The sequence below is a fragment of the Pholis gunnellus genome, assembly GCF_910591455.1.
Source record: "Pholis gunnellus genome assembly, chromosome: 11".
Lineage (NCBI taxonomy): Eukaryota > Metazoa > Chordata > Actinopteri > Perciformes > Pholidae > Pholis > Pholis gunnellus.
This window is the reverse complement of record NC_136538.1, coordinates 13,273,804-13,288,248: the sequence shown is the minus strand read 5'-3', so window position 1 is coordinate 13,288,248 and position 14,445 is coordinate 13,273,804. Positions and strand designations below refer to the sequence as shown.

Below are 14,445 nucleotides of genomic sequence, written 5' to 3'. Positions count from 1 at the left end.
CAGTTACTGCTTATCCGACATGATCAGTGTAGTCATTCTCTTTCTCTGACTCTTTATTTAATAACCAGTCATTCTGTTGCCAATCATAATCACTAAGATTGTGAAGATAGCCAGTTCGTTTTATGAGTATGTGTACACAGTTAGCAGGCAAAGGCTAAATGCATTGCACTTCTTGTTGTGACTGCACCTTGGATATTATTTATTTCATTTTTTATTTTGGACACTGTCGGGCACTAAAGTCATGTGAAAGACATTTTTGTCATGGCCTTGTGGTCGCTGTTATTAGGCTTACAGCTATTTTGGTGAATATAATTTGGCCAACTTCAATTAAAAACTACATAAATTATATTGAATGTGAAATTTAATTTAAACAAATTAGAACTTCCTTATAAAGCAGCTCTGAACTAATGATAATCAACTATTTTCTTAGCCACAATACGTATTGGTCAAGCTCCCACTTAGCACCAGGAGAGAACACATCCTGGCGTCAGCCATGACTGCTGTAATAACAGCACAGCCTCAAAGAGCCGTTAGCATGACTGTAGACTCCTCGTCTTGTTTTAGGGCTTTGAGCACCACAAACAAAATTCGATTTGTTCTGTTGTATTGGAGTGTTGGCAAACAATTCAGTTATGAACATCGCAAACTTGGCCAAATAAAACCAGAACTATCTGCATGATTAGATACCATTAGACTTAAGTGAGAAAAAAAATGTAATATCAAGCACCCAACTATAACACCCACACCGTCTCACCCAAACTCAGTGAACATGGGACAGGGGCTGCCTCATGGTGAGAGAATTAAGTCAGTGAAACGTGTGACGGCTTCCAGTTCTAGCTGTAAAATTACAAGCATAAAAGTGAACAAGACACATTTACGATTTACTGTTTAAATCTCCTTGAGCAACACCGTTAATGTGAGCCGTCCAGTAATTGTTACAGCAATGGGGTATTAGTGGTGTGAACCAAGCAAGCAAAAGCCCCCAGCTAAACTCATTTCAATAATGAAGTGATGAAAGGTTTAGTGGCCCTTGCTCAGAAGCATTTACTTTTGACTTTTTTTCAGAAACATATACGTTCATCAGTTTTGTTCAGCTACACACATCACATTTTAATGTTTCTCGTTCATTGTCGGACTGATAGTGGTACTGCATGCCAGAGATCGGGGTGTGCTGGTTGTTTACAGCTGAGGGGAGGAAGAAGAGATGTCGATGATTTGTGATCTCCTCCTCCTTTCTAGTCAGGAAAGACTGTAAATTCACTGATGGCATTCCCGAGGAAATCTATATATATATATATATATATATATATATATACATCCTTCAGCTGTTATGTAATGATTAATCTGAGGATAGCCTGCTGGTACACGTCAAGGAACACATCATCATCTTCCGATGCGACCCTGCCGCTCACCCCAAATCTCTTGCAACACCAGCTGGCCATTCCTTGACACTTGATGTTATTACAAGTAAACTGTTATAGAGTATACTCATGCTTTATTTGAATAATTACATTATGCACCACTTCAGCTTTATAGTATAGTATAATTATTATAATTATCTTTTCCTTTACAGAATCAGAGTTTGTTGAGGGGAGAGACCCATGCAGACATTTCTCACCAGGAAACAACACGTTGACACTATATGCAGCATGATATAACTAAGATTAAGGTCTGAAAAGTTAAGCCAATGCCGAAACTTGCATTCTTTCTTGTCCAGTCTGGGAGTTGACCGTGTTTTTGTCTAACAACTTTAACCCTTTCAGTGTGTTTTTAGTTCATTAAAGATAATTGAAACCTTTTTTGCCTGCCTAAAAATGTCTTATTCAGTATTCGGTTGTGCTTGGCTCCACCCTCTCATGTCACTTCTGGTTGCAAAAAAACAAAACAAGATGGCGATGGCCAAGATGCTGAGTTCAAGGTTTCATAACGTTGATTTGCTCTGTTGTATTGGAGTGTTGGCAAAACACAAGGCACTTGATTTGGAGAAGATGTGACACTGCAACAACCAACCAAATAATAATGAGTCCTCTGTGATCATTATCTAATGCAACATATTAATGTGAAAGGCACAATTATTCTTCAGTACTCTAGATACTTAAGATTTAATATAGTCGAGTACAATTTAAATGTAGGTCTTTTAGGTTGAGTTATGGTATTGGTACTCATCACATCTGTTTCTTTCCGCCCATGTCTGACATATGATTACATCTATTTCTTCTGCAGTCTGTACTATATTTCTATTTTAATAAAGTGCTATATAGTTTTGTTAGTGAGCTGCCTTTGATGTGGTGCCAGCACAGTGAGAGCTGTGCTTTTGTCAGAAAACATTTGGACACAGTGTCGTTACATTTTTTCATTTCATTGAATTCTGTTCAGTCGGGCAGCTTACGTATTAAGCCAAATTTTGGAAGAACAAAGGAAGAGTTCTTGGTTCTGTTTTAGGAGCTTAGGCCTTTGACCGATTTTATGAATACCAAGCTGTTATTCCTTAAATCCTGCTCAGTATACTAAAACAACTTTCTTTACATTCATTTCTTTATCAGGTTTCTGCTCTAATGAACCATCGAACTTAAGCAAAGAAAGCTAATATTGTCTTGTCAACTTATGCTTTTACAAACTGTTGCCACAATTCTCAGTAATACTGATCTGTAGTTGAAGATATAGCAATAAAACTTGTTCTGTATTTTATTCTCTTTCCATATATGAACTGGAATTTCTGTCCCTGTCATCTGGACTGAAGTATTATCGTGAGCTCTCTGGAAAGATGACAGGATAACCAAATAATTTGTGTGAAGCTATGACTTAATCCATGCGTTGTTTACAGTTTGAGGCCAGGAGCTTGGGACTATTCCAACATGGTGATGACATTTTCAACGAGGTTCAGCTGAGATTGCAGCACTGTTTCACCCCACATGAATAAAACGCAGCTCTGTTCTCAGCAGTTTTGTTGACACATCAGACTTTTGGCCTTACTATTCACAATACAGAGCATATACCATTCTTCCTGGGTATTGTCTTTCATTATATTTGTTGAACTTTTCATGAAGAAATGTGCTGTTGACTCGCATTCTTTAAGCAACTTGAATGCGTCAGTTGTACGTTGCCTATCATATTTTTGTGTTCTCTGGTTTTGGAAAAAAATGATCTAAATTGGAGCAAAACATCTGCAGCTTTAAGCAGGACTGATCTGATACAACTGATCTGGCATTTGATTAATAACATTTGTTGCTTTTGAAGAATCAGAAGAGAAATCTGCTCAGCAATGAAACGCAGATTTTCTGAATCTCTAATTAACAGGTTTTACATCTGTTTCTGTTATTTTATTTTGTCATGGTGATGTAAACATAATACCAATGAACGCAAGTGGATTGAATGATCTGGAACTTTTACAGACTATTCTAAGTCAATGTTGTTGCTCTTATATGACGTCACTGGGTTATAAAATGTACACACATGTTTTTCTACCATTATGATGATGATGATGTCTTTATACAAATCCAGGTGATGTGCAACGAAAGATCATCCAATAGGGTTTGATATTCACATTACATTCTTATCATTTAGTATTTATACCTATGAAGTTAGAAATCATGTTGCTGTCAACTGAACTGTAAATGATTAACATTTATTGAGGTAGGTACATTGTGGACTAACTAAGGTCACAGTGAGAGAAGATTAAAACAAATACAATGTGGAGAAATGTTTGAGAAGCAATGTGATTTATAGTGTTTCCTCTTTTAGAGACTGTCAGATCTGACAAAGATAAGCTGGCTAATGACGCTTAAAACACTAAGATACCGTCTCTGATTCTTTAATAGTGACTAATAGCGCTCCTAAACTGTTGATTTTATTTTGAAATTCAACACAGGAAGTTTGGGGATTTGTCACTGTAACTAAACCAGCGAATCGTTAACAACAGTGATGTTGTTTTCTTATTAATATTGATAGCATTTTTTCCCAGTGTTGATGCTTTCTTATATTTGTACCAATCATAAATAATGTAGCATAAGTAACTTAACCTAAGAGAGCATATAGTGTCCTGACTGATTGATTGGTTGGCTGTCATTTATAGTTTAATTTTATAAGAGTCACGCAGCAAATGTGTTTTTGATTTGTTCTGCAGCACAAATAAGATGTAAGTGTGTTTTATGGTGAAAGTTTTATGAAACATGAACTAGAGTATGTGGTTGTTGCTCTCTTGATTTTCTCTTTCTGCCTCTTGCAGCGGATTTTAAAGAGGCTTTCTGACCACAGCGTGACGTTCCTCAGCACTGACTCAATGAATCCTTCTCTCATCGTGCTCTCTAAACATCATCTCTCTGTGTGTCTTTATCTTTCACGATGTCTTAATTGTTCCTTTTTTATGCAATCCCGCATAGAATTGGATTGTCAGTATGCTTAGGTATATTCGGATATGTCGGCCCCTGTTTATCATTGCTGTTGTAGTGAAACGGTGTATTGTGTACGACATCTATGAGATCAATGAAAAACATACTACGGGGTTTGGATTTTAAACCAGCAGTCCATAATGAACCGCAGCAATGTTTACAGGGACTCCATGTTTGCGTTGCATATGTTCGGTTACTATCTTGTTGATGTTTTGAAGTTAACGTGCATCTGACCTGCCTGGTAGTGTAATGTTAGCCTTATAGCCTTAGCCAATAGCTTCTTGACTTCACTTACATTTTCTTTTTGTCTTTTCATGACCATGTCCAATATAGAGAACAATACAATAACTTTATATAATATATATTTTTAATTCCACATCCTAGCTGTACATTTATACCAGATCAAACTCCAAACAGGCTATCGGGTTGAAGGATGGATGGATGGATGGATGGATGGATGAGAGTATTTCTCTCACAGCATTTTCCTTGCATTTCCATTACAGTTATTACATGGATGGCAGAGTGAACAAAGTGGAGGACTTCCTAAAAACCCGTCTGTTGGACACACTGACAGAGCAGCTCACTAAAGTCACCAAGGTACCTAAGTTTCCCTTAAAGTCCTTAAATATAACACAGTTTATAGACACTGTATGTAAATGAAACTGTATGAATCCACATCAACTATTTCTGAAGCGGCTGCTCAATGCGTACCATAGGTCCGTTCTAGAGCTGGAATGTAGATACAAAATGTGATTAGTGTCTAGTTTAGATTTCAGAGGTTCTACATCGAGTCATTCAGAAGATGGGAAGAAACAACCAATTTCAATCATGGCATTTGCATATTATTTGAGTTTGTTAAGTCATGCATCAGCTAGTTTTTGTGATAAGGCCACATGTGCTTACCACAAGAGTGAGCCTTCAGGGTAAAATGGTTGCCTCCATCATGAGGGAATCTTATCAATACTAGCTGCTATGGCAGACTTGCTGAGTTTTAAGAGATGAACAGCACCAAAGTGCCTCAGGCGAAAAGAAGTACTAATTTCCAAGAATAAAATGGGGCAGCTGTGGCTCAGGGGGGTCTTCGGGTCTTAACCACAAGGTTGGCAGTTCAATCCCCGGCTCTTCCTGTCAATGTGTCCTTGAGCAAGACGGTAAACCTCGATCCACTGCTTCTTATGCTTGGAATGCTTTAAATGCAGAGATCACATTTCATGTATGTACTTGCATGTATGTGACAATTGAAATAAGGCTTTTAAACGTAAAATATTCAATTAAATGTAATGAAAGTGATATTATTCTGTGGATTACCACTCAGCCAAAATGAGTAAAATCAGATGTTGTCTTATTCTGTGTGCATCTTTGTGTTTGTGTCTATTTGCACATGTACAAGTGGTTTATTACCAGCTGTATTGACTTACCATCAGTTTGCAGAGACACTAAAATTCAGTCAGTATCAAAAAAGTGTTCAGTACCACAAAAAAACTGTTTCTCTGCACTGTGACAATTTAGCTGTTTTACTAATATAAAAAAAGATCTGATCCTATCGTAATTTCCGCGTGGATTTTGTTAATACACCTGCGTTTCTATCACTCTCCATGCAGGTTGTGGACACACATACTCCCGGTAAGAAGGTGTGGCTGGGTGGACTGGGGCCGGCGTGGGCAGGAGGCCTCAGTAATCTCTCTGACACATACGCTGCTGGCTTTCTGTAAGTTCTGTTATCAAGCAGTCGCTGCTTAAGAAACCATTGTGGTGTGTTCTGTAGATAATGATACCTTGGATAATAATGAACTGAACCAGCTGCACAAGATAAGAAAAACATATTTGCTCCCAATGCTTTATGTATTATTGGCAATCAAAGGCTCTGCTGTTAAATATTTCTTTTCTGTGTGTTTGTGTTCATATCATTATTCCAGGTGGGTGAACGCGCTGGGTATGGCTGCTGTGCAGGGGATTGATGTTGTCTTGCGTCACTCATTCTTTGACTACGGATACACGCACCTTGTGGACCAGAACTTTAACCCTTTACCTGTGAGTCTCTCAATGTCAGTTCAACAACAATTAGAACGGCAATTGGTTGTCACGGCCTCAGTTCACCCTTTTTCCTCATAATAACAAGGATCTGACCTGAGCTGTTCTGTTGCGCTCTGGTCGTTTTCTGTACCAGACCCAGTGCCTCGATGGCACGTCTCGCTCTTTCCCGTGGGAGCTATTAGTTGAGATGAAAGCCGTTTAGTGGCGATGAGTGCTTAGACGCGGGGGCGAAATGCCATGTAACCTTAGCCCTTTGTCAGTAGCTCAGGACAGTGTCACTGCTCCCCTCAACCCCCATCACAACTGTGTGCTTCTCTGTGCGGGACAGTCGACCGGTGAGAGATCTGCAACCTGAGATGCTGATACACAGGCATGTTAGTAAAATAGCCTGCAACTCTGTATGAAAAAGAACGGCCCAGTCCCAAGTTCCTCCTCGGTTTTGTCTGAATTGTGCAGGGACAGAGATACAACAAGCTAAGTCCACAACTCTGAATGAGTCATCTGGTATACTAAATATATACTAAATATATACTAAATATATACTAAATATATACTAAATATATTAAATTAGTTGTTCATGATCTGCCGATGGAGGGGAAAGAATTCTAACAACACAGATGTGAAGAAAGCCAACTTTTGAAGTTGTAATGTTTTTTTATTGTACTCAATAAAGGGACATTATTGTTACAGAATGGTAACAAGTATTGTCTTCGTCTTAAACTGATCTCATTTTGCGGGGGGCACAAGTGTTAAGGAGTTATAAAATTCTACCTTGTGCCGTGTTCATAAAAAAAGATTTATTAAGTTTGTAAAAAAAAATGTCATATTTGTCTGAGACAGAGCAGGGGTGAGAGGCTTACATCAAGGGCATGCACAGTAAATACCTTTTTCGACAATAAAGGAGAAAGATGATGGAATCAAACATTTATTATTATTCAAGATTCTTTCATTCTTGCTGTGGTCAGAAATAGCTTCCGGAATGAGTATTCGCAATCCTGAAATACAATTATAACCACTAATGTTATTTGGCTCATGAACTAATCACTTCTCCAAAATCTGACAATAACTTTTCATTATGTCCCTCATTAGTTCACTCCAGCTGGCATGCACTTTCTTCTGCCTCACTTCAACTATAAGATATTAAACAATCAAGATGGCTTCATTTTTCTTCCCTCTTTGTCTCCGTTATTTTTCTGGGAATTAAGGTTTCCCGCTAGAATCACAATGCTTTTAACATGGCGGGATATTTAAATGCTGCACCAGCTCACCTGCTGAGAGAAATTTGGGAACTGGGATATTTATGACCTCCCCCATTGATACAATCCAGTTAAAACCCCCGCCCACTGAATGACTCAACCGCTTCACCTTTTTCCACATTTATCTTTTCCCTTTTCCTTACTTCATCATCTTCTCTTTTTTCCTCTGTTTTGTTTTGTTCACACTCCACTGGAGGCTGTTGTCTCCCGGGTTGTAAACTCCTAAAACTAAGTGAACAGAGATCTATTCTTTGAAAAACAGATATATTGCATAATGCTCCTGTCTGAAAAGATTTCCCATCAAATGCTCTGAAGAGAAAATATCTAATACAGTTGTCAACCCTCACATACATCTCAGATACAAAGCAGAGAGATCTTGCCTCTGTCTCATCTCCCCATGTTGAACCCTCAGACTTGCAAACCTTCATGACTCTGCATATTGTGGGTATACATACTTGTACCTATTTTTACCTTTTCCTGAATATGTTTTTCTCTGTTTGTTAACTACTTCATGGATCTAGTTAAATTAAAAACACTGACATTTTTAACTTCCCACTCAATGCAGTGTAATAGTACGACCTCATACTTAGATCTCTGGATTCTTGTGGATTAACAGCGTCTCAACCAGGCGGTCTGGCTCTCATTTGTCCTATTTAGCTAAACATTAAAGGCTGATTTTTACTTTACTTTTAATTTTACTTTTTGACTTTGTTAGCATCCTAATTCCCTTAAATGTGCACCTGAGGTGTGGTCTCTGGTGTATGTCTTTACTTTTCTTGAGTCTTTAGATTACTTGTGTTTTATCACGTTGTGTCTTGGTCTATGTGGTGTTTGGATTGGATCTTTAAGTTGATGTCTGACTGTCTGGAGAGTTGGGGGCCAAAAAGACAGAATAACCGACTGTCAGACTGCTGAGGATTTAGGACCTCTGCTGATACCCCCCCCCCGTCCGATTTTATGTCCCACCAATTCCTGTTCAGGTCGGGGATTTTAAAGGCACGGTAACACCAGCCAAGGCAATATTTGAGATGAAAGTTCACCAAAGTTTAAATCAATGCAAATGCATAAGATGGGAATTTGCTTCGCCACTGGAAGCAAATGTTTTTTCGCACCTTCGCTCGCATAGAATGCGAGTAAACGAGAGGCGAATGATAATTTTGCACACGTGTGACCGTACCTTAACACACACCCGAAGCTTAAAATATATCAATTTATTGCGAGTTTCTTTTTTACTTGAGTTCTAACATTTAAACACAAAGCAAGAGTATAGCATCAGTCCGGCCATCTTGCACGAATAAAACTCCAGACTTTTCTTTTTTTTTCGCGTTGTTTTATACTCTATGTAATAATCATAGATCACAGTTCTGGTCATACATTCACCCATCCATCCCTCTGCCTGTGGCCAACACTATACAGTTCCATACTGTGCTCTGCTTCTTCGATGCCTTGGCAGCAAATTAAGTTAAAGCCTGCATGGAAAAAAGAAGCCCTTAAATGTTGCCATATGCAGGATTGCATGGGAACTTCCTGAGGAACACATGTTGTTCTGGGTCTCTTGGAGAGGTGTTGAGTCTGTAGAGTGAGACACAGTATGGTGGACCACTCAACATAAAACAGCAATTCATGATGGAGCATAATATTTTGTAAAAATGTCATATTTAAGACCTGTCAATTGTAAACCGGTCAGCGGTTGTTCGATACAATGTGACGTGTTACATGGGGCTATCAGCTCCAACTAAATGTTTAAGTGTCAAAGTGCTGACATATTTGGACTTGACATTTTGTGTGAAATATATCTCTTTTTTCACCCTGTCACAGACCAACTGCTTTGTTGACACATTCTTAATTTTCACAGTTTGCAAAACTTAATCTACAATCACCAGGACATTTCATGGCTGAAAAAACAAAATGGAGATTTGAGCAATATTTCCTTTCATGGGAATCCAATCCACCATCGCTGTGATGAATGGTCTCTTTAAATAGAAAATATTATGTTAGATTTACCCTTGTATTTCACTAAAGTAGAGTTGGCAATGCCTTTAAACTGTTTCCCTGCCTTCAGAGAGATCAGATCTTTAAAACTTCCTTTCAACACCTGCCTGTTCTTGCTTTGTATCTTAAAACAACAACCGGGTGAATCCTGTCCTGAGCAATATGTTGATAAAATGAACCAATACTGTCATAAAAGTAATGTAACCAAATGTCTGTGTGTGTGTGTGTGTGTGTGTGTGTGTGTGTGTGTGTGTGTGATGGTGTTGCCTTTACAGGATTACTGGGTCTCTCTGGTCTTCAAGCGTCTGGTTGGTCCAAGGGTTTTGGCTGTGCGGGTGGCAGGACTGCAGAGGAAGCCGCAGCCAGGACGAGTCATACGAGACAAGCTACGTATCTACGCCCACTGCACTAGCTACTACAAGTACGTGCTGCAGCTTACCCACCTTGGATTAGTTTGTAACCTGCAAGTAAACACAGCAACAGTGTACATTATAATGACATAATGTGATTTTCATCTCTTTTTTTTTGGTTCATTTGAAGCGGACAGATGACAAAGCACACATCCCCTCAGTCTTTCAGTGATGTGTAGCAATACTTGAATCTCCTTGAAGATTTAGATGGAAAACAGCCTGCTGCGGATTTCACTTTTTTGACTCCCTGCGTCCTGCAAAACACCTTAAGGCTCAGTGTCTGGTGGGGACGAACAAAATCCCCAGCCGGCCCATTTGGCTTCCCATAAATAAGCAGACCACAGACACCCGCTCTTTCACAGCTCAGAGCCTATAAAACTTAACGGGTATCACTTATCAGGTGTGCGGGTTCTGTCTCCCTTCCGTCAAAGAGACGCTGAAAGGTGTACGAGGCCTTTATCCCATCTCGGATTGGCTGGAGGGGGGTATGTGAGGGGGAGGGACAATAAGGCGGCCTGTGCCGAGAGGAGATAAAGAGTGCCACCACATGACCTGTTCAAGGTTATCATTTAACCCAGTGGCTGTCAGCACCAGGATAGATTTACGGCCTTATTCTAGACAGGGCTCGTTTACAGGTGGAGCATCTCTTAGAAAAACAGTGGAGTGCCGCACAGATAGATGGTTGATAACTGGGCAGGAGTTGCATAACCAACACACACATGAGGCCTGATGACATGCATGCAAATATTTTAAATACTTTTCAACAAGTCGCTTGGGAGGAAAGAGATGCCCATGCCATGCGGTGCAGCTCAGCTCCACTCAACACACCAATCAGCCATGGACTCATATGATCAGAGAGCAAAGCACTAAAGCAGTCCATCTTAAATCCAATGTTTCAGTTGCCATTATTTCTGCCACTTTGTGGTTTTACATTGTCAGCCCTTAAGTGGACGAACCATTGTAGTCTTAGTGGTTTGACTGTACTGGGTAAGACAGCAACGACTGTAAATGTGCTCAGCCAGTCAGTGGTTTGAAAAGTCTTTACAGATTTGATATTTGACTTTCACTGCCCTTTTACCCCTTTTAGTGGTTTGCATGGTCTATTTTTTTTTCACTTTCCAGCGACGCGCTAAACATCAAACGGCATCAACACATGTTTATGTTCCCAGTTTGGATCATCATTTAAAAAGGCCTGAGAGGTCATTATCTCTCCCTCCATCTAACCATCTGATCCATCCAGGTTTCTCAGAAACAAGGCTGCAAGAGTTTAACACAGAGCCTGACACACAGCGTTCCCATCAACAGTACTCTACTTTATTTCTCTCTGTAACTATATTGGCAGTCCTGCCAGGGTTGATGAAAAAAATGGCTCACCCCGAACCCAAAAGAATTAAAATAAACATCGAACCAAAAACCGAGATTACTTTATAGATATGAGATTTTGGAGGTGGTAACTGGGAGGGATTTCTACCAGCCCTGACCCTGAACACCAAGGCCGACATGTGGTATTCACTACATCTGTGTTGTCTTTGTCCTCATATCTGGGCCCTTATTAGATTTTATCATGTTTGTCTTATCTGTCCCGCTTAGTTATTTACCTCTGGCCAGTATCGCTATCAAGTTGTGTCCCCAGTGCTTTGCTCTCAGGAAAGGGACTCAATCACTGTTGTCTGTGTAACTCAAGAAGTGTTGCTCGTCTCATTCATCTGACCCTGGGCTACACAGCGACAGGTTTTAATATTGGACACTGTACAAGAGAAGCAGATTTTTGCAGCAGATAGCCTTTACAGGGATGATAAAGGCTTTGAAAATGAAATGTGGTTTATTACGGTTCACACTAAAGATAGATGATAACTCGCTGCTAAATGGAATTCCATTCTCGAGCATTACTTTATGATTTTTCTGCAAGCCTTTTGATCCAGATTAGATCAAGGAGTTTCGGTTTGATCCTCTTGCTCTATGTGATAAAAAAAATATCAAAGGCTTTCTTTTCTTTGTAGTCATCTTTAATTATAGAGGATTCTATCCGACATAGAAATGTAATTTATAATGAATCCCCATTAACAGATGTGAAGAAGAGCCTTTTTCCTTTCGGATTGTCTTTTCTTAACGTAAAGGAAAATTAATGTGATTTTCATCATTTTCTTTACAACACCAGTCATAACTATGTGAGAGGGTCCATAACAATCTACATCATCAACCTGCATCGGTCGCGAAAGAAAATCAAGTTGGCCGGGACGTTACGGAACAATACCGTCCATCAGTACCTGCTGCAGCCCTACGGCACTGACGGACTCAGAGCCAGGTTGGTATCTCTCTTTCTCTCTAGTATCTGAAAACCGTGGCTGAAGTAGTTTTCAAAAACTCATTATTTTTGCAAGCGTGTGAAAGGCGTTGAGATGATGAACAGGGATAATATGAATTTCATAAACAACTTTATGGGTCTTTAATTATTTTATTTTTTTCCAATTTTTAACTAAGACGCTGCAGGGACTTCATCTTAAGACAACGTGGTTGTTGGACTGAGCTATATAGATCACACTGAGTCGGCAAGTTGTTTTAATACACAATCAAATATACACTTACATGCAATAACTTCTTCCTGTCTATATAGATTTTAGATAGTTTAAGACAACATAAAGAATAATACAAAAAAAAGCAAATAAAGAATAAACCCTGTTCCAATTTCAATGGAGAACCATTGAAGGTTTACTATTAATTCAAACTGTCACGATATATTGCGCTGCTTTCCTGAAACTGAAACTTGCAAACATAGTTTTATTTTTCATTTTTTATTTTGTCAATGTGATATAGACAAAAGTGTAACGAAATATACAGACACATGACGTATGAAACAGAAACTATAATTTGAATATGGTGCAGATTTGTAGTAGGAGTATTGAAAGTGTTTGCTTGCATGTATTGAGTGTGAAGTGTAAGTGCCAACTTTTAAACTCCTTCACAGAGATCCAATGTGTTAACGCCCCGTTGTTTGAATGTGTTTGTATAGCCTGCGACGGATGTTTTATCAATGGATTTTTATTTCCTTTCATATTTAAACTCATAATTCTGTTTATAGTTTTTACTATGATATATTACACTTCACGTATCAAGGTAATACAAGTCGTATTGCCTTAAAACATCCCTTAAAATGAAAAGGTTTCAGTCTCTTCCTCTCTCATTTAAGCCTCTGGCCTGTTATTCTGAGTCAGACTTGAGCCTCAAATCCTGGAATAACAGTCTAATGACTCAGGACTGTGTGTGTGTGTGTGTGTCTGTGTGTTATACGATGCCGACATACGGCCTTAATGGCGGCTCAAGCATGATCCTTCAATAACAACATAATGACGGAGGATGTTTTAGGTGTTAGAACAGGATTACAAGGCAATTAATAGAAAAGAAAGCTAACGATGGGCCTTTTTCAGGCCTTAAGTGCTTTCCTTTACCACAGGCAGCGCAGAGTAGACTTTTATGAAGAATTTAGCAACACCAGATGTCTATAAATTTGTCTGAGAAGTGGGACTTTTTAATGCCGCCCAAGTATTCAGTTCCATGCATGCTCAAGGAAAGCTTTGAGCAACTTTGATTTATAACTTCTCCATATTGAGCACAATTTTATTTGATATTTTATTGAATTAGAGGTTCACGTAAAAATATCCAGACCGTTGGCCTCAATCCTTATACTATTGAGAACTTTACTGTATAACAATGTAATAAAAATATGGTTACTAATAACAGCAGCACTTTAAAGTTGAAAGGTTGTGTGTTGGTAGTGAAATGCAAATACAGTTTAAGGAGATCATTTCTCTTCAGAACATGATTTATTATGTTACATTTAATACAAATAGAGAAGCAACGCCTTATGCAGGACTCATGCTGCCTGTTATGCAGGACGTTTCCTGCTGGATTTTTTAAATATTTGTATGTTAATTACCCCTATATTTCACCCATAATTTATTTGTTAAAAAGTGCACCTTTGCTTACAACTGTGACATGTTATAGCTCCTCTTCAATAATATTTCATAATCTATTTCATATTTTTTTATGCTAAAACAGTTAAAAGGAAAACATTTTTTTTTTTGCTGTTTAACACAATTTTCTTCACTTCAACTTTTCTTGTTGAATATACAGTATTATAGCAAACTGTCTGTGTCTCACACAATGGTGAGTTTAAGGATCATGAGAAATTTGATTATATTGAAATAAAAATGTTAACAATCTGTTTTTAAAAACTGTATTTCAAATATTCTCATTAGTACTGTAAACGATTTTGTAGCTCTATAGCTCGTACAGCAAAGAGTATAGTCGTGATCGTTGCAGAAGTAGAATATTTTCTTTGCTTGAAGTCTTAAAAATGTATTATTT

At 38.6% G+C, this 14,445-nt stretch overlaps 1 protein-coding gene across 1 annotated transcript in view; it reads left to right on the top strand.

Annotated features, from left to right (window-relative positions):
* Nucleotides 1-14,445, top strand: part of hpse2 (heparanase 2) — a gene marked incomplete at both ends in the record, with an annotated part of 47,115 nt that overhangs the window by 32,243 nt on the left and 427 nt on the right. The window contains 5 exon segments of the mRNA XM_079169258.1: nucleotides 4,892-4,985; nucleotides 5,990-6,096; nucleotides 6,305-6,419; nucleotides 9,946-10,091; nucleotides 12,239-12,385. Of these exon segments, the coding sequence (XP_079025384.1) occupies nucleotides 4,892-4,985; nucleotides 5,990-6,096; nucleotides 6,305-6,419; nucleotides 9,946-10,091; nucleotides 12,239-12,385 (609 nt within the window).